Source organism: Carassius gibelio, chromosome A11, assembly GCF_023724105.1.
Source record: "Carassius gibelio isolate Cgi1373 ecotype wild population from Czech Republic chromosome A11, carGib1.2-hapl.c, whole genome shotgun sequence".
In the NCBI taxonomy this organism is placed as follows: Eukaryota; Metazoa; Chordata; class Actinopteri; order Cypriniformes; family Cyprinidae; genus Carassius; species Carassius gibelio.
The window spans coordinates 7,312,074-7,336,684 of record NC_068381.1 but is presented as its reverse complement, the minus strand read 5'-3'; the positions used below and the strand labels follow the sequence as shown (position 1 = coordinate 7,336,684).

The 24,611-nt window shown below is 39.7% G+C and overlaps 1 protein-coding gene across 1 annotated transcript in view; it reads right to left on the bottom strand.

Annotated features, from left to right (window-relative positions):
* Positions 1 to 23,962, bottom strand: part of LOC128022194 (protocadherin-17) — a 61,545-nt gene extending 37,583 nt beyond the window's left edge. Inside the window, exons 1-2 of the mRNA XM_052609502.1 lie at positions 23,398 to 23,962; positions 19,825 to 22,627 (exon numbers count right to left, since the gene is read on the bottom strand). Of these exons, the coding sequence (XP_052465462.1) occupies positions 19,825 to 22,305 (2,481 nt within the window). The 5' untranslated portion in view covers positions 22,306 to 22,627; positions 23,398 to 23,962. The remainder of the gene's footprint in view (positions 1 to 19,824; positions 22,628 to 23,397) is intronic.
* Positions 23,963 to 24,611: the final 649 nt, after the last annotated feature.

The following is a 24,611-nucleotide window of genomic DNA, read 5'->3' as shown; positions in this document are numbered from 1 at the left end:
CCGTGGCGGCAATGGGTCATGCACGACTCCTTGCAGCCTTCTTATTTATCTTTTCTTGGCCCTGTGTCTTTAGCAAAACCTTCATCAGAAGCATCCAACCTGCAAAAATCCACAATCAGGAAAAACACAACACAATCTTGCAGGCTGGCAGCCAAAGTCTCCTGTTCGTTCCAACAGTTTTGTTATAAGCCACTATAAATAAAGGCTTTGAATCAACAACTAAAAGCTAATAAAAAGTACATTACAGCAATATAGATCACACAGTCTCCTGCCAAATAGCACACAGTAATTTTTACAACTCTTGGTCCTGGATTTAAAGGGGTCATATGATTGCTAAAAATGTGTATTTAGTGTAATGCAATGTGTTTATGTGGTTTAAGGTTCAAAAACCACATTATTTTCCGCATACTATATTTATTATTGTTTCGCCTTCATGCCCGCCTTTCTAAAACATGTTGATTTTTACAAAGCTCATCGTTCTGAAACGCGAGGTGTGCTCTGATTGGGCAGCTATCCAGTGTGACGTGATTGGCCGGTAACAGCAACAATAAAGTTATGCCTTCTTTCTTTCTTTGCGTTAACATTTGGGGGGTGTTATACAAAACTTTCCACGTCGTGGCATAGACATGTGGGGGCTTGTTTAAACGAGGCATTTTAGGTGGGAGTGGTGGATTTTAAAGATCGTACATATTTACAAACAGCTTGTAACACTCCAAAGATAAAGTAAAACTTAAAATCCCATCATATGACTCCTTTAATGAGACACAGAGGTGTACGGCATCAGGTAGCCATCAGCTGGATTTTATAAATAACGCTGCACTGCATGTCTGCTGTTTTCATATCCAGTCCAGCTGTTACATGCTAGCAGACAGCTAATGACCTGCACTACTTATTGCTGTTAGTAAACTTACGCCTGTTTTAATTTAAATGTTTAACTTTTAATTGAGGGCTCTGGACCATCATCTGCAGTACTGCAGTACCTCTTTATTAATAGAGACAAAGACTAACTGCTAACTCTTGATATTGGATAATAGTAAAAAAAAAAAAAAAAAAAAAAAAAAAAAAAGGACTTCTACACAGGCAAACCTACAGCTCCAGTTTTTATTTTCTTCTACTTTTCATGTTGTTTTACTACATAATATGCCATTAGAAATAATAAAACTTATAATACTAATAATAATTAACATCTGTAACACACACCTTAAAGTAAAAAAAATAAAAAAATAAAATAATAATAATCAAACTTCTTTCTTAAAATTAAGAAAATGTCTAAAATTAATAATATTATAAAAAAAAAATCATCATTAAAATATAATATAATATATACATATTATATTATGTATAAAATGTATATTTTTTCCCTAAATTTTATTGATATATTTGTTACTTTATATAATTTATAAATACTAATAAAAATGTATATGAATCAAAATGTATGACCCCCAAACCTACCCAAATAAGTTTTGTAAGATAAAGCTAACTTTTGAACATAAACTTTATATTCACCAAACAAAAACTAAACAAGCTCCTGCAACTCTTAGAAACACACAGTTGTCATCGCAAATAGTAAAACGTTTCTTTAAGCTCCCAGTCCGAAGAGAAAGTACAAACCGAGAGGAAATCTGTATGTGTGAGGGAGTGTGTGGGAGAAAAACAGGCTCTCTCAAGAGATAGGCGGAAAATGGCTCATCTATTTCAGTGAATCCTCAGTACCCTCTCTGGAGTGTTTTCACAGTGACCAGCCAGAGTTCTCCTTTCAATAGAGACAGATGATCAAAAGACAAGCAAATCTGTGTGTGTGAGTGTGTGTGTGTGTGTGCATAAGCGTGTTTACAGGACAAACACAGAGAGAAATAGAGAGGCACAGTAAGTTAAAGGTACTGAGATGGGGGGGAGATGCCATGGGGGAAAGGACAGATGCTTACGCAGCATAAATGCCCATCTGCCTTTCGGACGTCACTGGAGCTCTCCAGCTTGTGAAATGCATCTGGGTATTCTGGTGTGCCAGATATCTGCCCTCTGCTGTCTGACAACACAAACACGACTCGGAGAAGAGAATGTGCATTACGTAGAAAAACTGTACAGTTTCACCTTGCAAGTCTGCCAAGTGGACACAAAAATCGTTTTCTAAAAAAAAAAAAAAAAATTCACTCTTTGGGATGGTGGCTATATAGTTTTTTTCATATACACACAAACACCTATTTTCTTGTTAATTGAGTTTATTATTTATATTTATTATATGACTATATAATGGTATGTCTTTATTTTAGTATGATGTCTATTATTATAAGGATATTATATTTATATATTTATTCATTTAGACTAAATTGCTAAATTCTTTTAAAAAATCTCACTAAATTACTGACATAGTTTACCACCATAACAGATGTCAGCTTCACTGATTTATTGATATTTTGTTGCATTGGATTTACCAGCGAAACCTTTAATCTGAAACAAACAGCAATGAGAAATGCATTACACTAAAATAAAATTACATATAAAATACCTCTAACTTATTTTCAGTATTTTAGTTCATTCTTTAAAAAAATATATATATAATCTATAATTGTGTGACTTTATTCTTGTATAAGGCCTATCGTAATGAGGAGGAATATATATATGGGTTTATTCTCCAAATATTTTTTACCACCAAAACATTTATTTGGAGAGAAGCAACTATGAAAAATGCATTAATCTTTGGTAAATGTGAGCTACTGTAAAGCATGCAAAGATGCAAATGAACCTCAAAAATGGCTCACTTCCATGATTTAGATATATTCATGCAAAACTGCATACTGTACCGGAGTCCACATTAACTGTACCCCAGAAGAAAACTTTCCCAGCAACTAAACAAACCAAACTCTGACTGCAAACAGACTCGGGTCCAATAGCTCCTTAATTGAGTGTAAAACAGCCATCTGACATGACAGGCTACCGAAAATCAAAGGTTTCAAGGGCAAACGTCTGTTTGTCTGGCTGTTTGAACACTAGGCCCCTGGGTGGAATAGCATTTGCGAAATGTACACAATAAAGCTTCATAAACAAATAGCGATCGATGTTTACAACTACATGGCAAACAAGACCAGGACAAGTTATCCCTGTGCGTGCTGAGCCGAATCAAATGAATAAGAGAATAATCGGACTCTCAAGTGATGTATTCATTACAGGGGGAGAGACAAAGAATGGCACGAGCATTGATTGGGTCATTTCTCTAGTGCATTACCAAGTAATCAAATTCAATTAGCCGGTCATGTGTTTTCCTGTGGTTACTGAGCCTATCAATCGTCTGGCCTTAACGAACCAAATGCCATCGCCGCTCATTTCCTGCTCCCAGCCCCAGACCCCCAGTTAAAAGTTTTGAAAAATTAATTGCTTCCTTTGAAATTAACGCCACATGACTCTAGACATTTGTGGTCAGAGTTATATTCATCTTGATTAATTACGGGGAGCCCAACAGACACCGCAGGTCATCCGTTTTTATCTAAGCCTGGATTTGACAGGAACCTTTTAAATATTATAGCCACGGCACACTGCTTTCTGTTGTTTGAGAGTTTAAGCAGTGCTGATGTGCACGGACACACTAGATAAATCACCATTAATGCTGAAGTCTAATCTGTGTACGTCCCAAATGTCTATGTAAGATGGATGCTACTTCTGAGTGATATCATTGTCCTAAAATGATCCCAGACAGGAGCATAACAACCATTGTCACTTTACAAACCTCTTTATATTTCGCTTTGACTACAAAAAATTGCTCTTCATTTACTTACCCTCATGTCGTTTTTCATTCTTTTGTGAAACACATAAGAGGATATTTTGGAGACTGTTTCAGCTATTTATTTATTTATTTTCCATACAATGAACATCATTGGGGTCTAAGCAACACAAAAATGGACTCATGATTCAAAATATCATCTACTGTATTGTGTTTCACAAAGGAAAGAAGAAAATACTGACAGATTTGTCAATTTGTCACTTTTACAATTTTTGTTTTAATGACCACCTGCAATTTAGTTAGAACTATATGATGTATGTCATGTTACTATATTCATAACTAAAGCTAATAATAATTATATTGTGTCTCCCTTTACACACTTTTGTGATCCTAGCCTCTCCAAAAATTATTAACTAATTGCTATTTTAATGCTTGAAAAAGAACACTGGCCAAATTAGGCTTAAATCTAAACACAGATCCCATCACAAATTTACAGTGTGTTGAATACATGATATCCTTTCTGAGAGCAATTATTGGGATTTTCAGTTCCAGTGCTCATCACAACTACAGATCAAGTGATCTGAGCCACAAAAGAAGCTCTTATGCCTACTTAAGCTACAGTGTATCTCAGTGAAAATAACCACATCTAGTCACCATTTCTTTTTACAAATCCCAGTTTCAAAAATGAAGAGGGAGATTACAGTAATCCCGGCTGGGATTATAAGCGCTTCAGGGCAGTTCTGCTTCTATCTCCCAACCGCCCGTGTCCGGCCGACATGGCTGCAGTCAGTAGCAACTGTCATACAGACCAGATAAGACCCAATTTTCTCTTTGGATAAGGCAGAACATAATCCCATAAGTAAGTATGTTAACAGAAAAGACAGAAAAGATAGTGTCTGTTGTTTTCTAGTATGAGTACAGTGAGAAAAAAAAATATGTGTATATATATATATATATATATATATATATATATATATATATATATATATAATTTGCATTTCAAACCTTGCCTCTTAGGTTTGTTGAATGTGAAAAGCAAAAGGCTTTCTGACATTCAACTAACCCTTACAGCTCTGGTCGTAGTTCTTAAAACAAGTGAAGTGGAAAATACATTTCTTAAGCTTATTATGACATATAAAAAGGCTTTTACTGTGTAATTTTTCATGCTGAGACCCTCTACGACACCGCATTGAGACCTGAGGCAGACGGTCAAGGATAGAAGGACAGAGTTAGAACGAGAGAGAGAGAGAGAGAGAGAGAGAGAGAGAGAGAAAGAGTGTGTCTTGGCTTTTCAGTTAAGCACATTAGAGGTGCGATACAAGGTATAACCTCTCTAAGTCGAAACTTGGTGGATGGTTTAACCATGAGGCTTTAGAGAGCATGACTTGTGAAAGAGAGAGCAAAAGGCTTAGGGGTCATTCTAGGAACTGAGTGTTTTTTCCAGTTAGTAAGAAAATAAGTAAATAAGTAAATATAATATTATATCCAATAAATAATGGGTTTAAGTGTTAAGGAATGTCTTTGTTCCACTACATACCAAATCTCTCTCTCACACACAGACACACACACACACACACACATATATATATATATATATATATATATATATATATATAGAGAGAGAGAGAGAGAGAGAGAGAGAGAGAGAGAGAGAGATTTTTTATTTATTTAATAAGAATAAGATACAATACATGCACAATACAATATCCTACATATAATATAAGTATGTACATACACACACACACACACATACACACACTAAAACTAAGGGAAAGAGAGAAATAAATGGAGATAAAGAATCAGGTTTATTCTCTGCACCTCTTGTTCCTGTATTATTCCCTTTCAAGTAATGAGCCCTGCGGTTCGGCCAAAATATGCCCCTCGATTTCACTGACAGTTTAACAACCTCACTTCCCACGTTGCACTGCATGTTTTACCCATGCAGAAATCTCCCACATAATTTGATTTCGTTTGGATGAAGTGTGTGGGACTAATTAGAATTTCAAAAAGGTGTTACATGAAAGAGAAGCCCGGATGAGACAGTTAGCACAAAACAGTGTGACAGTTAATCCTTATCTGAAGCCTGTAGTTTGGAAAAAACCTAAGTGGTTTCTAAAAATGCAAACACGATACTATAAGATATAATAGTATATTGAGTTTTCACTCAATATCCTGTTAATCTTGAGTACCTATAGAGTAGTACTGCATCCTTCATAACTCCAAAAAGTCTTTATTTTTATTATATTTATAAGAGAAAGATAGTCTGTACCGATTTTTCCCGGAAAAACACGAGCGCCTAGAGGCGTGACGTGTGGGCGGAGCTAAAGAATCACGAGCGCCAGTAGGCTTTGCGTTGAGAGCGTTTGGAAGCTGTTACACAGATCCAGAGGCTGAAACTGAACAAGAGCAGCATCTGCAATGGCGTCTCTATGTGGTATGTACTGAAACTGTATATATTTGCTTAGCGGTTTTGGAAAATTACTAAGTTCCACTTTATGTCGTCTTTTTTTTTTTTTTTTTTTTTTAAGCTGTACATGTGGATACTGCAGTTTGATGACAACATCGCATGTTGTTTACTTGATGTGCTTACGCGCTGATAGCTAAGTTAATAACACAGAGATATTTGAAGCAGTTTTACTCACGGCATGTGGTTCCAACACACGATCGTGACCCTTTTTCGTTTGGACTGCATTATCCTTAAGAAATAAACGATGTGCAAATCCGGCGTCAAAGTGGGCCTTGTTTGTAAAACAAGCATCTTCGAAATGCAGGGAACAAACACAAACACTTGCACAACTCCGTTGATGCTCTGTAAAAATAAACTCCATCCACTGGTCCCTTAATGCTGTTCCTCTTTTGGTAATCTGTGCAGGGTTGTCTTGCCCTGGCAACCAAAAACACACTTCTTTTGTGACTTTTCGCGACGCTCTCGCTCTGATCAATGAAGTCTGTTGTGCTCTCAGTGCTGTGCTATACGGGAGCGCGCGTCTTCCGGCAGAAGTGCCTTAGGACCCATGTAAGGAAATTCCGCTCCATCTAACGTCACACAGAGCCATACTCGAAAAAAACTTTCCGAAACTTGTGACAAACCGGGTTTTTTTGGAACAAAAATACTCCTTCAAACGTACAACTTAATTTTTGAAACTTTGTCCATGTTTAGCATGGGAATCCAACTCTTTAACAGTGTAAAAAACTCAGGATGCATGAAATAGCATTTCACCCCCCCTTTAAGTACATTAGAAACAGAACCATACATAAATGGACGCGCACTAATTAAGAGCAGTTCTGGATATATGATGCCAAATTTTCAATGTGTTTCTTGAGTGGAAGGGTGTTAGAAGTTTCTGCTGGCAGCTTTGAGGTACTGCTTTGGAAATGTCAATCACACTTCTGCTTCATTGAACATGAAGACAAACAAACACATGTGCAATCTGCTCACTCTCATTGGATAAGTCACCCGTTGGGTTCACGGCTGGAGAATGCCGTCAGACCTCGGTCAGGGTGCAGGGTGTTTCGAATCGGCACAGCTCCATGCTGAGGAAACAGAGCTAGAGCACATGTCTCTCCACTATGAAATGCATTGGCGTGTAATTGATTAGTTAATCGTCCACGGTTGCTCTTAAAAGCCTAGAGCCTCACACAAAAGACATTCCTCCTGATTCTCCTTCAATGGTGGTCCAGTTCTTCCCGAGGACACCTCATCGTTTTTAGAGCACTTCAAAAACATCTAATAATACATCTAATAATGAGTCAAGATAGCTGTGCTTAACATTCACACACAGAAAGATTTACATTTACGCTTTTGATATTCAAAATTATCTTAAAATGAAATCCTTGAATGTAACGTCTTACATAATGCATTCCTAGGAAATCTAACAACCCTAGAGCAAAAATTGCAGAGCACTGAAAAATATATGGCGAGGGCACGAAAGATAAACACAGCATAGAAGAGTGTAAAAGTTAAGTAGCGCAGGGTGGAGACAGCAGAGTTGGAACAGGAAAATCAATACACTCAAATCTGCCCAAGCTTCTTAGCAGCTAGCTATATCAACCCACTTCATCTCAAACGCATCTCCTCATTAAAGACAACGAGGTATGACAAGAAAACGAGATTGAGAGATAAACTGTAACCTAAACCCTGCAAGCGCTCAACTTTTTACATCAAACTTTTACAGCCCATGTTGGTAAGAAGTGCACCAAGCAATCCTCCATGTTGCTGGAGCCTCCATTATTAGTTTTTCCATTTTACATAACGGGGGCCTTTAGAAAATTTCAAGCCAAACCACAAAATACATCCAACTAGACATCGGCCCTCGATATCATTCCGATCTGCTCGCTGTTAAAAGGCTGAAGCTGGAAACTTAAATGGAGCTGTGGTCGGGATTCTCCGGCCTCGACGCAAGAGATTAAATTATCGCTGGATAAGTATCTGAGAGGTTGTGTGTGGGAGCGCGTTGGAAGTTGGATCCCGAGTTGAGCTGAGGTGAAAACACTTGGTTGTCGTTCAAATGCAAAACAGATAATGGGCACGCCAAGCTAAACCTATTTAAGCACAACAAGCCTTCAGCCAATAGCCTTACAGCTCCCACCAATAGGGTTAACTAAAGCTAAAGGTGTTAAAAGTAGTGTGCAGCAGGTCAAAGACTACTTAATCTTCCCTTAGAAAAGACATCCACTGAAAAACACCCCATGCAGATACAGACGGTGAGTGCAGCCCAGTCTTGGACCACCTGTTAGTGAATTGGGAGCTGAGGCTATCATCAGCTTTGCCTAAGCCACCCCCAGGTGTTGTGCGAGTCATGCTGCTTTGGCCTCTGCGTCGTGGGTGTGTGGGGAAGAAACTGTTTATATTAGAAATTCTCAACTGGTCTGGCTTCAGGATCTAGATTTTACATTGGATCAAGATTGTAACCCCAACCCTAACCCTAATCCTAACCTTAATCGTTATGTTATAAATAAAATTATACATTTTATATATAATATTAAATTATATACTATTATATGCTATTTTATCAAAACATAAAAACTTGTCAAAATAAAAGATGTTTTGTATTTCATTCCTGTCAACAAAGGTCAATAAGCATATTTATTTTATTACCTTTAATGTGTGTGTGTTAAGAAACCTTATGTATTTATCGGGAAGTCCGATGTGAATGAATGAACGAACCTGATCTCTGCAGAAGAAATGATGGATTATTTATGTGCAACCCTCTCAGAGGTCTGAATGCAGAAAATACTAATGCATCAAGGAGCAGTGATGAGTATATGAGCTGCCTCTCGTCTCTCATATAAGCATGCTTTTATGAGCACAGCTATTGTTAATGGAAGCTTTTTTTTTTTTCTTCAAAGAAGATGAGAAGTTTAAAACGGGATGCTGGCTATGTCACTGGACCGCTTGTGTTGGTATCACTGAACCGCATCTGTGACATGTACAGTCTCAGGGAATGAAATATTGCTTTTCTCCTCCCCTTCTCCCTGAAATCCCTAACACAGCAGTTCACACACTTTCTCAAAATAGAGGCTGTTTCATCCCAAACAACTTCCTGCCGTTATGCTGGAACAATCTCCACAGACCATCAGGCCGGCGTGTGAAATTGGTTTTAAAATGTATTGAATAAATAAGTGGTTTAAAAAAATAAAGTACACTCAATTCAGAGTGTTATGTCCAACACAGAGCTTAAAGGAGTGCAGGAGATGAAGAGAAAGGAGGTGGTCATCTCTGATTGCCTCCTGAAGGCTCCCAAACTCAACCCTGCAATCCCAGTGAACAGCAGAAGATTAATTAGTAGTAGTTTAGATGGAGATGGGAATGAGAGACTGTGTGTCGCTGTTGACCTCCAAAACATTAGATTTTGTTTTTTGTTTTTTACTGCCAAAACCTAAATGGTTGTATCTAAAAAAAAATTCTAGGTGGTTGCTAGGGTGTTCTTGGTGTTTACTAGGATGTTCGAGTTGGTTGTTACGGTTTTAGGTGGTCATTTCCATGCAGAGATGCAGACCTCATGGTCTGTTCAAATCCCTAAGTATGAATGATAGCCTAAGCCTTAGAGCAAGCACCACTAACTACAAAACACCAAACTTGCTGGAGTGCTTTGCAACGCATAATGAAAGGATAGCGGTTAAACATCTCTATTCCCAGAGCATTTTGGAAAAAAGCTTAGCAAATGAGTTTACCAAATTAGTTTATAGCATACCACTTCAACACAAATGCTTTTTCTTACAAACACATGATATAATCTATACCAGAACAAAGATCACGTAAAGTGGTTCCCATGAGCCAGGGGTAGAATCCAGAATCCCTGAGACCAGACTCCATTAGACTCCATTCATTAGCGCAGCAGCCTTCCTTTGCAATCCGAAATGCTTTGATAAAGATTAAAATGTTGCCAACTGACTCAGCAGAGCAGCAGAGCCTTGAATTTAGGTCACGGGAAGATGATAAACAATTCATAAGCAAAGTCCAAAATTAAATATATAATATGATTCAATATAGTAATGAAAGAAAGCATTGTTAAGCTGCTAGACTGCTCTCCAAACAACTCCAGAAAGAGATGCCATGCACACAAAAACACTTACGCGTTCACACATAAAAGCCTGCATCAGTTGTGGCAGCACTCTGAACAATTGTCTTTCACTTCAAGGTGACTTGCTCTCTCTCCATTTCTCTCAGGGTCAGCTACGTGCATCTCTTCTCATACGTGTGTATAAATTGAGAAAAGCAAGGTTTGCCTAATGCAATGCTGTCAGAATGTCCCACAGCAGCCCTGTCCGCTGTGCATTAAGAACCTGTCAGCCAGAGTATGGAATTAATCAGCAACCCCCTGAAAAACAATTGCATAATCTAAAGCTATAAACTCAGCCGACCTTGCCTTCAAACGTGCTTAAATTTCCACTTTCAAATGGAAGACTGAGGCAGCTAAAGGCTCTGAGTCAATAGATTTCTCTCTCCTTTCAGCCCTCCAATCTCTTCTTCCTATAAAGAGGAATGATTTACTGGTCTTCCTGCCTTTCCAAAAGTTCTGAGTAAAATTCCATATGAGGATTTTTTTTTTTTTTTTTTTTTTTGAAAGTGACCTCTGCTTTGGCTTCGCCATACCTTTTGTTTGTTATGAAAATACTGACTTCTGCCTCAAATTCCTCATAATGGTGGTGCTACGGGTGAGATTCTGTCCCGAATATTTTTTTTTTCTGTAGGCTAACTTGTCTTTACTTGTTTTTTTATGTCTGCAAATTTTTTGTCAAAGAAAATGTTCTCATCATTTACCCTAATGTCTTTGCAATTCCAAGATATTTCAAAGGATGATTGTATAAAAACAAAACAACAAAAAAGTATATATAGATTTTTTTTGTATGAACTATTATTTTAAAAACACCTAGCCACAGCCACAAAGGCATTCATATCTCTAAGCCCTGAATGTTCACTGACCTTAGATCCGTCTAAGGATGGAGGCAACAAATTTCACGGAAAGGTGTGAAGATTGCTATGTTGAAAAGATAATCTAATCATCAGAAATTTGAACTTTGTCATCAGTGACATCAGCCATGGCACCTCTGATGCAAAATGATAAGAGCGTAGAGAGATCATATAAGAGAAAGTGAGGCTGCGATTATCAGCTCCGAGTCTCTTAGAAAACAACCCTCTGACTGGACCGGGGAGTTATAAACCGCTCACTCTTTAGATCAATCAATCGCACAGACACCGTGGATTGATCTAACTTTAAAAGGGCACCGATAATGACTCTCTTAAAGGTGGTGCATCCTTCAAGGTGCATCATATTTTTTTTATATATGCTTAAAACATTAGCATGTTTTGATGTACTGCTTTTCCAAATATGAGTGGATGGATATATATATATATATATATATATGTATATTATGGAAAGGTAGAACTTTCCTACATTTCTTCAGGCACAATAATGAGCATTACAGTTTCCCCCATTCGCGTTCCTATGAGTGGTGTCACCTGCCACCTTATACATATGTCTTACTGTATGTCTCTGCTTGGATGCTTTATTATTGAACTCAAACACCAAGGAAAGGACATAACCCTCACAAACAGAGAGATAAAAGGAAAAACAGACAGAATAAAAGAACCATAAACAGATTTTTGCCAGTCAAGCATTCTCACACTCTATTTACAAGGGTTAAGAAAAACAAACAGAAATACGAGCGCGATAAAAACTGCCAGCCATTTTCCTTGGGTGCTGACAGCTCTCAGCCCATCAGTGCAGGTGAAGATATGTAACTGTAGACAGATAAGACTGTGTACAAAACATGAGTACTGACAAGCTCACTCATTAAACTTGACTAAGCCACAGAGGCATGGTTTGTGTTACCAGCCGGCCCTGTCACATGACAATCCAATATCTCGAAAAAGATCCATCTTCCAGTGCACAATACATCACTGGAAGGACAGACCTAGAGCCAGGAGCTATATTTAGGTTTTTCACTAAAGCTAGAGGATAGCGCAAGGAATAAGAGACGAGAGAAGTATGAAGAACTTGTTCGAACATCACCCTAAGGTGGACAAGAACTGCACATATTTACTGTTTATGCTAACAGGAATTCTTTAATTACTGTTTTCTTTGAAAACATTTATGGAATCAGGACGTTGCAACCAGCAACATGTCTGTTAGAAATTGCCGAAAGAGTTCCGCAAATCGTAAAATGACATGATACGAGAAAAAGGAGACGGTTAAGAAGTAAAAAGCAGATCTCTCTTTACTTCCCAGAGAAAGAAAAGACCACAATTCCCACTGAGTAAATGTACCAAGAATACATCTGTTGAGAAAAAAAAATCTGTTTAGTGGGCAACTGCCAACACATAAAACACGTCATTTAACATTCAAACAAGATGCCATTTTTACCATTACCTTCTACAACACTACATGCAAATTCCCAGATCTGAATCTTTAATGCTAATGTAGGAACGTAGGCCTTTGATAAAAAAAAAGGAAACCCGGTGAATGACAGAAGTAAATAAAAGGAAAGCAAACAAACACAGCCTTAAGTGGATGCTGCCATTTAAACAGTTTAGCAGAAGTAGCCCCATGGGAGGTATCCCAAGAACCCTTCGGGGTCTAGAGCGGCCTTGCAGGGGAACTGACGCAATCTGCAAATAATGAAAGGAGAGATGATGTTTGAAAACACAGCTTGTGATTGAACAATGCTCCACGATTTCTGCATCACAGAGAAAGGATGCAGCCAGAGCTGAGAGGACTGCTTTCCTGTGGCCAAACAGGCCGCAACAGACAGCTGTGTGTGTTTTTGCTGTGAAGACGCAGAGAAAACGATCTGTTCGCATTGATTAAAAGCAGAATTTAGATGTTTTTGCTGTTGTCTTTGGCTACAAAGTTTGGAATTAATTATTGCAATTACTAACAGGTGCGACTTGCGGTTTGCTTAATCTACATAAGATTACAGCAGTGGTTCGAATACTGTTCGAATATCACGAACAGTGCACATGCAAAAATTTGTTTGTGAAATCTGTTACTGTGTGCATGTAGTCTTTCATTATCTGCTGATATGTAGGACTTAAATTCATTCATTGAATTCAATGTATATTATATCCAAATGTAATTTGATTTTGGCTTTATGTTTAGCAGCCACACTGTTCACAGAGCTAGCATTAACTATTTACAAGTTGCTACAGTAGCATTCAGACAGAAGGAACAAGGGCAGAGGTCAGCCATTTGACACATGTAACCTAGCAGATTTCTAGCTTAGCGTCTGCATCATTTAAACATGCAGATGATGTTTTTGTTTCTAATTAAAGAGCAGTTGTCTGATTGAATGTCTCATCTCAAAAACTAAGTGCCACATGGCTAAAAAGGCTATCTGGAATTTGGTGCCAGAGAGACAGAGTAGCGTACACGCAACCATAAGCCATCTGAAATGTGGGCGTCACTCTGCCCGACATCACTGACACAGTCTAAACCATGTTCATCAGTGTTAGCTTATCCCACTATCCAAAACAAACAAGCACATTAGCAACCAAACCTTTGACAGCAACAGCAACTCCAACGCCAATGCCCTTAAGCGTTAGCAAGGCTAGCTTTAGTCATTACTGTTTGCGTGGAGGAGCCAGAACAAATATTGAAAGGGAGTAACTGGGACTTGTTTCCCAAACACCCCACCGTGCAACATCCTTGTAGACAAGGAAAGAAGAACACTGTTATTTACTGTGAAATCAATAGAGAATAAAGAACATTTTATTGCAGGTATGATTTAAACATACATCAGAAGTATCCTGAACTATGTACTGCTCAATATATGATTTAAAAACTCAAACATAAAACCGTTTTGGGCAGTTCTAATTCAGTATGTCCTTCTCTGAGTTTCTTTCCATTGACCAAGCAAATTTGTTTAAGTGCCTCAATGTTTTCTGCCTCGAGGGTCAAATCTTGTGGTCTAACAACTCTTACCGGAACATTTCTCCTGTTCACATTCAGAACTAATAGGTTTTAGCGCTTACTTAAGTAATTAAATAATATCTGCACTATGAGAGCATTACTTGCCTGACACACTAACATAAATATCCAAAATTATCTGTGCTATACTCTCCTAAATCAGCGGTTCTCAATTCCGACCCCCTGCACTTCACATTTTGTCTCTTGTATGTATTTATTATGTATTATGTATTTCAAACATTTCAATTCTATTTTCTTAATGTTCACAAGGCCTACAATTCAATAAAAAACGGAACAGTAGGAACAGACTAGGACACAGTAAACTATTGCAGTCTATCTGGCTCCGGATTCATTGAGATAAGATGTATTTGGTCTCAAAGAAGGATAGGACAAAATCCGACAGCCATATCCGTTCATTTCTCCACACCATATGTATCATTTACCAATCCATCCACCCATCCATCCATTCATTCAGAGCCACGTCGTCAATCTAGCCCAACGACTCCGGCACAATGACTTTCTGAAGATTAATTCCATCGTTCAAGCGGAACTGTACAGGGACGGGGTAAAATTATGAATGTGTTTATGAGTTATTAATGGCCTCGGCCCGCTGGTTCCCAAACGGGTCTGGGGTTTCAAACCATGCATGGCAGACAGAGCTGGTTATAGAGCTATACAACTCAATAAATAATTCAACGGCATTACTTGGATTTCCAGAATTGCCATACATTATACATGCAGTTCAACAAATGTCTCTGCTATTATACACATATCTGTACACTTCAGCTGTGCCGTAATTAATCACCTAAATGTGTGCCAAAAAACTACAGAGATCCTTGCACCCCTTCTTGCTAAATTTTTTCATGCCAAGGTTTTGACACACTCCAGTGCACCCAAAGAAAATCAGCAACCATGTGAAGGAGGAAGGGAGGGGAGGACAGACGGATGGATTTTTGTTGTTGTTGTTGTTTCTGGCTCCGCAGGATTGATTTTCATCTCCTGAAGAACTGGGCTAATCTCAGTCCTTCTTCTAATCTGGATCCAAAGCACTTGAAACCAAAGGCTTCTTTGCAGATGAATAAAAAACAAGTGTCTGTTTGTGCAACATAGATGATTGCGTGTAGATGAAAGATGGACGCTCTTTTATCCAAAATATGAACCTATTTTCTAAAAGGTTTTGTGGTCACACTCTTCTGCTGCTAACAAGAAGCGGCGTAAGAAATTCAAGACGTATATCGCAACATTCTGGTATGGTCTTGTTCGGTTAAATTTGATGATTTATTAATGAGAGAGTACATATAGCAGAGGATCATATGAGTTCAGAATACACACAGATGCGATAAACAGCCACACAAACAGCGATCACGAGGTTAAGAAAATAAAACCCCTGCAACTTTAGAAAGAATAAAGCCTGGAGAAATCAAACAAATACCGGTAGGATTTACTGTAGGGTCTTATGTGCACCGTTTAGGCCTGGCAGACAAGAGCTGTTTAGATTTCCCTCATATACTGCAGAACACATCGATCATGTGTGTATATCAAAACCGCCTATCAATAATTCAGCGTGAATGCACCATCTGAAAATATGAACAAGACACCAAGGGCAGAAGAAAGAACAAATTTAATACACGGAAGCTTAAGAAGGACAAGCTGGGACAGGATCTTTTGTCTTTAACTCAAAGCCATAAACAAACCATCTATTTCTCAGGCAGAGAGCTTAAAGGAGGAGGGGGGTGCATTTCAAAATCTCTAAGCCTCAGTCCACAGAAGAGAAGAGAAGAGAAGAGAAGAGAAGAGAAGAGAAGAGAAGAGAAGAAACAATGGGTTGTTACACCCATCAATGAGGAAATGTTATGACACAATTTGCCAGCACACACATACACACACACTAATACCCGCTCCTAAACTGCACACACACGCACAAAACAGACTTTATAATGCAGCATGCAAGGACAGAACCATTAGCATGCATGACAGTGCTCACACTCCTGCTGTCCCACCGCAAAACACACACACACACACACACACACACACACACACACAGTGCGTGAAAGAGAAAGAGGGCACTAAACAGATTGTCATACATTGACTCTCTCATGCCTTGCCATTTGACAGTATTTCGCTTCAGTTCCCAAAGCAATACATCTAGAGCTCATGCAGCAATCTGATTACCTGACAGCCGCTTTTATCGCTCCGTTTTGCAAAAACAAGGTGACAGAAACCCAATCTCTATGAAACACAGCGACTTCACTGCACCACACAACAGCATTATGCCACAAGCACAACTACAGTCCTCATATCAAAGCATTTACTCAACAGCGTGATCCGTTGTCAACCTCTTTCCACTTCTCTCTTTCTGTTTTCAGGTGCATTTAGGCAAGGCCAGGCAAGGTTTATTTATATAGCACATTTCATACACAATGGTAATTCAAAGTGCTTAGTTTACTTGAAAGGAATGAAAATAATCATAAAAATACATATAATAAAAACATTTATATTCAACTAAAATTCATTTAAAATGAATTAAAACAGTAAAGAATAGAAAGTAAAATAGGAAATAGCAAATTCCATTCCATTTAATGGAAAGAAATGGCTCAGATGGACCATCCTTGGAAAGGCATCACTATTGTCCAGCGGAAAACTCCCTCCAATCACTGACCTTTACAACTGGAGTGTGTTAAGCCCGCTGCCCTCCCCCAGAGCTACATGAATTGCTACTCCTGCCTTACCGGTTTGACCTTAAGCGCCTCAGTTGACCTCTCTATTTAGGATAAATAAATGAAAAGGAAGGATTGAAGCATCAAAAGATTTTAAACTGCATGCAGCTTACAGTTCATGGACACCATTTTATAGTCACACTTACATAAAAAACTAAAACAAACAATCATAAATTTGACAGCATAAATCGAGCCTCATGCACTTTGCTATGCTTGCAGCACACTGAAGGCAGACTGTCGCCACCTAGAGGACACTTTTATAGCCAGGAGCACTAACCCTGCTTCTCCTGGCAGCTGTATCTGCCTCCCGCTCATACTTTTTACTCACATTTCCGCTCTCTAAAACTGAGGAAAGTTGTTATCTTCACCTAAAAAGCAAATTAAGTCCAAATAAAGCTAATAAATTAATTTCCCTGAGCATGTTTATTTATTTTTGAAAGGATGGAATAAGAAGTCTGCAAATAAATCTATGACTATTTATTAGCATTTTCTGGCCTCAAACATGCTGTTAAGTATGCTGCAAATATGAGGATGGGTATTAAATGCTCTCTTAACGACAGAATTAAGAAAACCCCCTGCTACCAGGTTAGAAAGATAGGCCTACCCCTGAAGATTTTCTTAAACCTCAATACACACCATTAAGTAATAGATCTGGACGCCTGTGGTGCAATTAAGTGTTATTACATGCCTTTATCCAGGAAACTTTTCTCGGCCAATCGAATTACACCCCTCATTCTGCTGTGTTCTCCCCGAGCAGACAGCCCTGGTTCTGTAATTGACCCTGAACCTCTTTTCATTTCAGACGTTGGCTATTACTTCAATGGCAAGTTGTTCGCAACCTCTCGATCAGCTACTATAAAACACCATTAAGGAACCCCTGGTCTTATCTTCTCACTGCTACTGTTGCCACCAGGCCTGAAAGGAAGCATCTGAAATGCCCTTGTGCAGTTGTGTGGCAATCAGTGGGGACACTAAGGGTTCCATATATATATATATATATATATATATATATATATATATATATATATATATATATATATATATATATATATATATGAACACCATATATGCATGTGTGTGTGTGTGTTTGTTATATCATTTTATTTTCAGCTTTCAGGCAACCTCAAGCTTTGATGACAGATGTACATGACAGCACCCGAACACATCGATCGACAGGGACTGGAAAGGGAGGGATTTCGAACATTTTTTATAACCTCTCAACTGGGATTCGCATTTCTATGGCTCTGTTTTTATCTCACTCTCTCTCTCTGTTCCAGGCCAGAGGAGAGGAGAGCCAGATTGCTTTACAGGCTCAGTAACAGGATAGTGGCTCTGCCTCTCACCACACTTCTGCTGTAAATAATGGAGAGTATATCCTGTAATGTATGGATCGGTGTAAACATAGAATGCACTCCAGGTATGTGTTTTGGAGCTTGTTTGTTTCAGTGACAGTGTGAAGGTAATGAGAGAAAAAGCCATGTATCTATGCTGTAGTGCTTGCTTCTGCAGTTTGATGAGACCTCTGCAGTTATTCTGCTCATCATTAAAGGACCTAGAATAATGGGCCCCACTCTGACCTTTGACCTGCAGCTGGGATGCGATGAATAGCAAAGTACACGCTCACACAATCATGGGCAGACACATGCAGCAAACACACAGATCTAGAGATCACAGGACACCCATGAAAACATACAAATACAAATTCATTCTCAGCCACAAAAACACCCACTTCGCACTTCTGAAATCATTCAGATAAAAGTTATATTTTTATTTTTTCATTAGCCACAATGCTGGCTATGGTTGTTTAATGGTAACATGTCCACAACAACAGTGTGAGACGAGTTATGCACCAAAGTTAGAGGTTCGTTCAAATCCATAACCCTAAATATAAGTAGATATATTACAACTTAAGTAGAGATATTACAAAGATCAAATTTATTTAAGGCATTAAATAAAGCTAGAGAGAGAGAGAGAGTTAAATAATGTTTGCCTGCTGTAATCTCAATCTCTGCACATAAACCTGAACCTGAGAGGTGACTTTAGCCTCATCTGACACGACAGATTTCAAATGACTTTAAACTGGCTTAGCAGCACAGACACACATAAGTTGTCACTGGCTTAACCAAATCGCTCTACACAAAGACGCATTAGCAAGGAACGAGGAAATCTGGGAAACCTCTTTCTTTCTTTCTATCTTTCAAAATGCGGTCTGAGCATCTTTAATAGAGAGAGGATGTCACAGTGTTCTTGAGTAGGAAGGTGAGACAAACCTGCTGAGTAAGTAATACAGTAAGGGTTTAACAATGCCAAGACTGAGAATTAAAATGTTTTAGCTCAAGACAAATTGCATTGCGTTGGTTGAAAATATGTTTTTATGTATTTATTTGACTTAGTGTTTGAGCAATAGCAGAAAAAAAAAGAAAGAAAACAAGAACATTAATTCTGTCACTGTGAGAGGGAAACCGTAGGAACCTTACATTCAAAGCACCACAGGAAACTACATATTGATTGAATCTCTATTCATTTGCAATATAGTAGCTGGAAATATATTCTAGGCAAGAGCAGCAAATCATCACGGTACCGCCGTTATGAAATAACAAGCCTTTAGGGCTGAACCTGTCAGTGCATCAAATCTCTCCACACCAGAAGTAACATCAAAACAATATCTCCTGAACAGAATTATGTTCCATACTCAATTTCCTCTTAACGCATTACCTGAAACAATATGAGCGAAGCTAGATCTCAAAAAATGATAGCAAGGTGCTTTTTGGCATCTGGCGAGAGCTGGAGAGAGACTCGAGTTTCATATTATCACCAGCTGTGATCCCCTTCTCCCCCCCCCCCCCCCCACTATGATTCTCTGGCTGCTTTGTATGCGCGCACATATCTACTCATCCATTCATGTATTGACCTAGTGAGACAGAGCAGAACGAGAGGAGGATGGAGGGTAATAAGGAAGAAGAATATAAGATGTCGTTCCTACCTGTATTATTGACATCCTGTTCACTGGGGTCTCGGTGGTGTTCGTAACAGGTCCCGTGAAGCTGGTATGACAGCCAACGTGCCCTTGAGGAACACTGAGGTTGTTGGTGGTGGGTTTGAGGTACATGACTTCTGACCTTGGAGAGCTGAGGGGCAGACGAGTTTGGTAGTCGAAGTACATGGGCGAGGTGGCCAAAGAGGGACTGCTAACAACGTTCATCACGTTCATGGTGTCCCGCTCCTCCACTTCGCTCTGCACTAGCATGATGTCATTCTTGTTGATCTTCTTCTTCTTGCCCTTGCCAAGTTGTGGATGAGTGTACTCGGCGATGCGACAGTTGTATGTGCGGATCTCCTTGTTCTCCCGTTTGCACTTGACTGCGATGGTGATCATGGCAGCGAGGAGCATAATTGAGATGATACTCAGGGTTACTATTAGTGGGAGCGACATGTCCCAGTTATGGTGTTCTGCGTTGATGCGTGGTTCACCCTCTGGTAAGGGCCCGGAGTAGGCTTTGACGATAAGTTTCGCCATGGCAGACAGTGATGGCTTTCCATGGTCAGTCACCTTGATGATGAGTTCCACAACAGGTGCCACCTCCTCCCACAATGGCTGGGCTGTCCGTACCTCACCTGTCACCGAGTCAATCTCAAACAGGTGTTCCTCATTGCCATCCGAGATCTCGTAGGTGAGACGGCCGCTTTCACCGAAATCATTGTCCACCGCTCTCACGGTGGTGATAATGTGTCCGACTCCCACGTTCCGAGGCACATGGATCTCAGCAGTGTCATTCTGAAGTAACGGAAGGACAATGACAGGAATGTTATCATTAACATCCAGCACACTGACACGGACAGTGGTGTTGCTCTCCAGGTGAGGGTTACCTGAATCCTTCGCCTGGACCTTAAAGTCAAAATACTTGGTTTGTTCATAGTTAAAACTCCTCAGGGCATAAATTGCACCATCAGTGGGTTTGATGTTAACATATGTAGTGATGGATTCCTCACTTACATTAGAAGGAAGAAGGGAATAGGATACTGTTCCATTTTGGCCCAAATCTGGGTCATGAGCAAGAACAGAACCCAGGTATTCCCCTGGGATGTTGTTTTCAGGCACCTGGAGGAGGTAGACCATTTTTGTGAAGCGGGGTGCATTGTCATTTTCATCTAGAATCTTAACAGTGAAAGACTTTGTTGAGTTCAGGGGTGGGTTGCCATTGTCTTTGGAGACAATTGTGATGTTATACTCATCTTTAACCTCCCTGTCCAGGGGTCTGTCAGTCACTACTGTGTAGAAGTTATCATAGTTCTCTTCCAGCTTGAAAGGAACATTCCCCAAAATCCTACACTGGAGCTGCCCATTGCGGCCTGAATCTTTGTCTGTGACTCTAACGAGTGCGATCACTGTCCCTGGAGCTGCTGCTTCACTAACCGCCCCCTGACGCACAGCTACGAAACCTATTGATGGCCAGTTGTCATTCCTGTCAAGCACTTTAACGGTGACTTTACAATGGCCAGGAATTGGGTTGGGGCCTTGATCCTTTGCCTGAACATCAATCTCTATAATTGGGTTCTCCTCAAAGTCGATTTTACCCTGAATCTTTACCACACCCGTTCGGGGGTCTATTGAGAACAGCTCTTTGATCCTGTCTGAGACATAACAGCTAAAAGAATAAGTAACCTGCCCATTAACCCCTTCATCGGGATCTGTAGCATTTAAATCTATCAGTACCGTGCCTGGGGGTGAATTCTCAGGGACTTCCACTACATATGTGGGCTGTTCAAACACAGGGCTGTTGTCATTGGAATCAGTGACTTTCACATTGATTTGCATTGTACCTGATTTGGGATATTCCCCTCCATCTGTGGCAGTTATAATCAAGGTGTGATGGCTACGTTCCTCTCGATCTAAGGCCCTTTGAACGACCAATTCAGGGAATTTAGTTCCGTCCCCTCTGGATTTAACATCCAAAGAGAATATGCTATAATCATCGCGCGTGATCTGATATGTTTTCAGGCCATTTTCCTTAGTGTCAGGGTCAAAGGCAGCAGCCAAGGGGAAACGTGTGCCTGGGACTGCGTTCTCAGATATGTCGATATCGATCTGTTCTGCAGGAAAGCTTGGTGCGTTGTCATTTATATCCTGTATCTCAACTTTAATCATGCAGATCTCCTTGTCGTTGGCAAACACTTCCATGGAGAGCTGGCACTTGGTGTTTTGTCTGCACAGTGTTTCCCTGTCGATCCTCTGTTTTGTGTACAATAGCCCACTTTCAGGATCCACGTCGATAAGGTGTGGGGCGGAGTTCTCCAACACCCTGAAGTTGGATTTTTTCCCCTGCTCTCCCAGTTCCAGCTCTGCATCCTTGGCAATGTTTCCAATGACGCCCTGAATTTTCTCCTCAGGTATAGAGTAGTTCAAGTTTTTCAACGTCAGGGCTTGCGCCCATAAAAGTAGGAAAAGGAAAACAGAAAGATGCATCCCTTTCAGTGAGAGTGTCTTGGGTTTCTGATGCGTTTTACGCCTCCGACCTGTTGATCTTCCCGGCAATATCACAATTTCTACCTTCAATTACTGAGGACACATGCCGATTCATGATAAAAAAATGGATAAAGTCATTATGTGGGCTTTTCCTTTGAATGCTCTTTTCTTTCCTCTGTAGCAGGGATCCCTTTATCCTGAGTTTTTACAACAAACGGTGAGGCTGTGCAGCTAATTTATATTCTGCTGAACGCCCAGGCGCATTGGAGGCATAATCGCAATCCTGTTTCCACAAAGAAATAGCCTTTCCCAGCCTTTTCGCCTATAATAAAAATAAAATAAAATAAACAAATCTGTATCAGATTACTGCATGTAATATTGCACTTGATCTTTACATTTTGACATAAAGATTTAAACAAGCACCTTGCGTCTCAATATATGCGCGTTTTTCCCTCTGTAGTGTGACCGCGTAATTCTAATGCGTAATTCCTCGTTCCCTGGCGAACGACGTGAATGGCATGTCAATCCAACCCTAAAATGCGTCGGAGTGCTTTACCGCCGAGCACAGGTGGATGTTTGTGTTATTCTGCTCTCAACATGTAGGCTAAGTAATGAGTCGAGGATGCGCCATGTGGCACGAAGAGTGTTACGCGCATCACACGAGTAATTATGGATAAAGGTGGTGAGCAAATTAAAACGGATAAATCGCTTTATATGTTCAGGCGTCCTCAAACAGCTGCTTAACTGATGTCATATCTATACCTTGCTGTCTTAAGGCAAACCCCTGAATGCAAATGCGTTGAAATAAGCCTCTTAACCGGCATAATCCGGCTGTTAAATACAATTCTTACATAGTCGCATAAAGCAGAGCAAATGAAACACAGTCCTGGATGGTTATTTATACTGCGCTTCTTGAATAAATACAAGAAGAAGCTGTTGCATCCTCTCTGGCACTGTGCGTATCCAGTAGCTGCAGGGACATTTATGACATGTCATTTCATGTTATTTTTATTATTATTATTATTTATTTATTTTTTTTCCAGGATGACACTTTGGAACAGAAATATGATGAGAAACATAACACAGGCTTACCTGTAATTTTATATCCAGTCTAAACACAACCATCACCAAAGACAAGTTACATCCTTCGTGCACCTTCCCAATGAGTGGAGGGAAAAAATAAAAATAAAAATAAAACCTCCAACTAGATTGTATGAAAAAAATAAAGTGCTCCGCAAAAGTGCGCTTGTAATGTCAATGAGGCTGATTAGGATGCAGTGACTCTCCACCGCTCTTGGACTCAGACTGGAGGCGCTTCAGGACAGATATGTTGACCCAAGAGTAAAATATACATCCACAACCGTTGATATCAACTGCGCGAACAGCCTCTTGTACTGCATTGATGCGGGGTGAGACATCCCCGTGATAAATGCGTCCTGGCACTCACAGGAGGCTATACGTCCAGTCAATAATACAAAAACCGAAGAGGGGAAAACAAGAGACTCCAAAGTTTAAATGTGGATATCAACCGAAAGTGTTCAGTCCAATCCGACTGTCACTAAAGCCAGCTGTCAATAACGATACGGGAATTAAGAATAAATGCACTGTGGTGTGCCGGTGTCCCTTCAGCCTCCGCTGCGCGTTTCTCTCTCTGACTGCCTCACTCTGTCTCATAGTGCGTTAAACATTGTTACTGATCCGCCGCCAACCAATGGATGGAGGAGGAGGGGGTTAACGCAGCCAATCGGATTCTTAGAATTCAAATTGTGGGCGGGGCTTTCAAAGCAGTTCTTTACGTGAGTGATGGGGACACGTTTCGAAGCGCAGAGAAGGGAGTTTATAAAAGACTCTTGTACTTGAGAGCTCGAGCGGGGTTGGGAATCTTAACGTTAAAGAAACGGTTTATAGATCAGCGGGTAGCCAGATTGTTCACTCACACGCACACACACACTAAAACTAGCTAAACTAGCCTATAGAGTAGGCCTATAATATGCATTTAAAAGAAACATATTTCTGGTTAGGAGTTGATGAGGATCACAAAAGAAAAAAAGTTCAAAAACACGCTGTAGGCTACTAGATGAATGATCAATAAGCTATACAAGATCATCAAGTTGTCTGTCTTGGTTTTATTTTTCTCTCCACACTTTGACACTGGTTTTGCAACTTTATATTTGGCCTTCGGTTCGAAAGAAAGCTATAAAAACAACAGTAAATTATATTTTTAGACCTGGATTTAAATTCAGAGACTCTAAGGAGTCATTATTAAGTTGTTAATTTGCTAGTTTGATGTAAATCTCATAAAATAG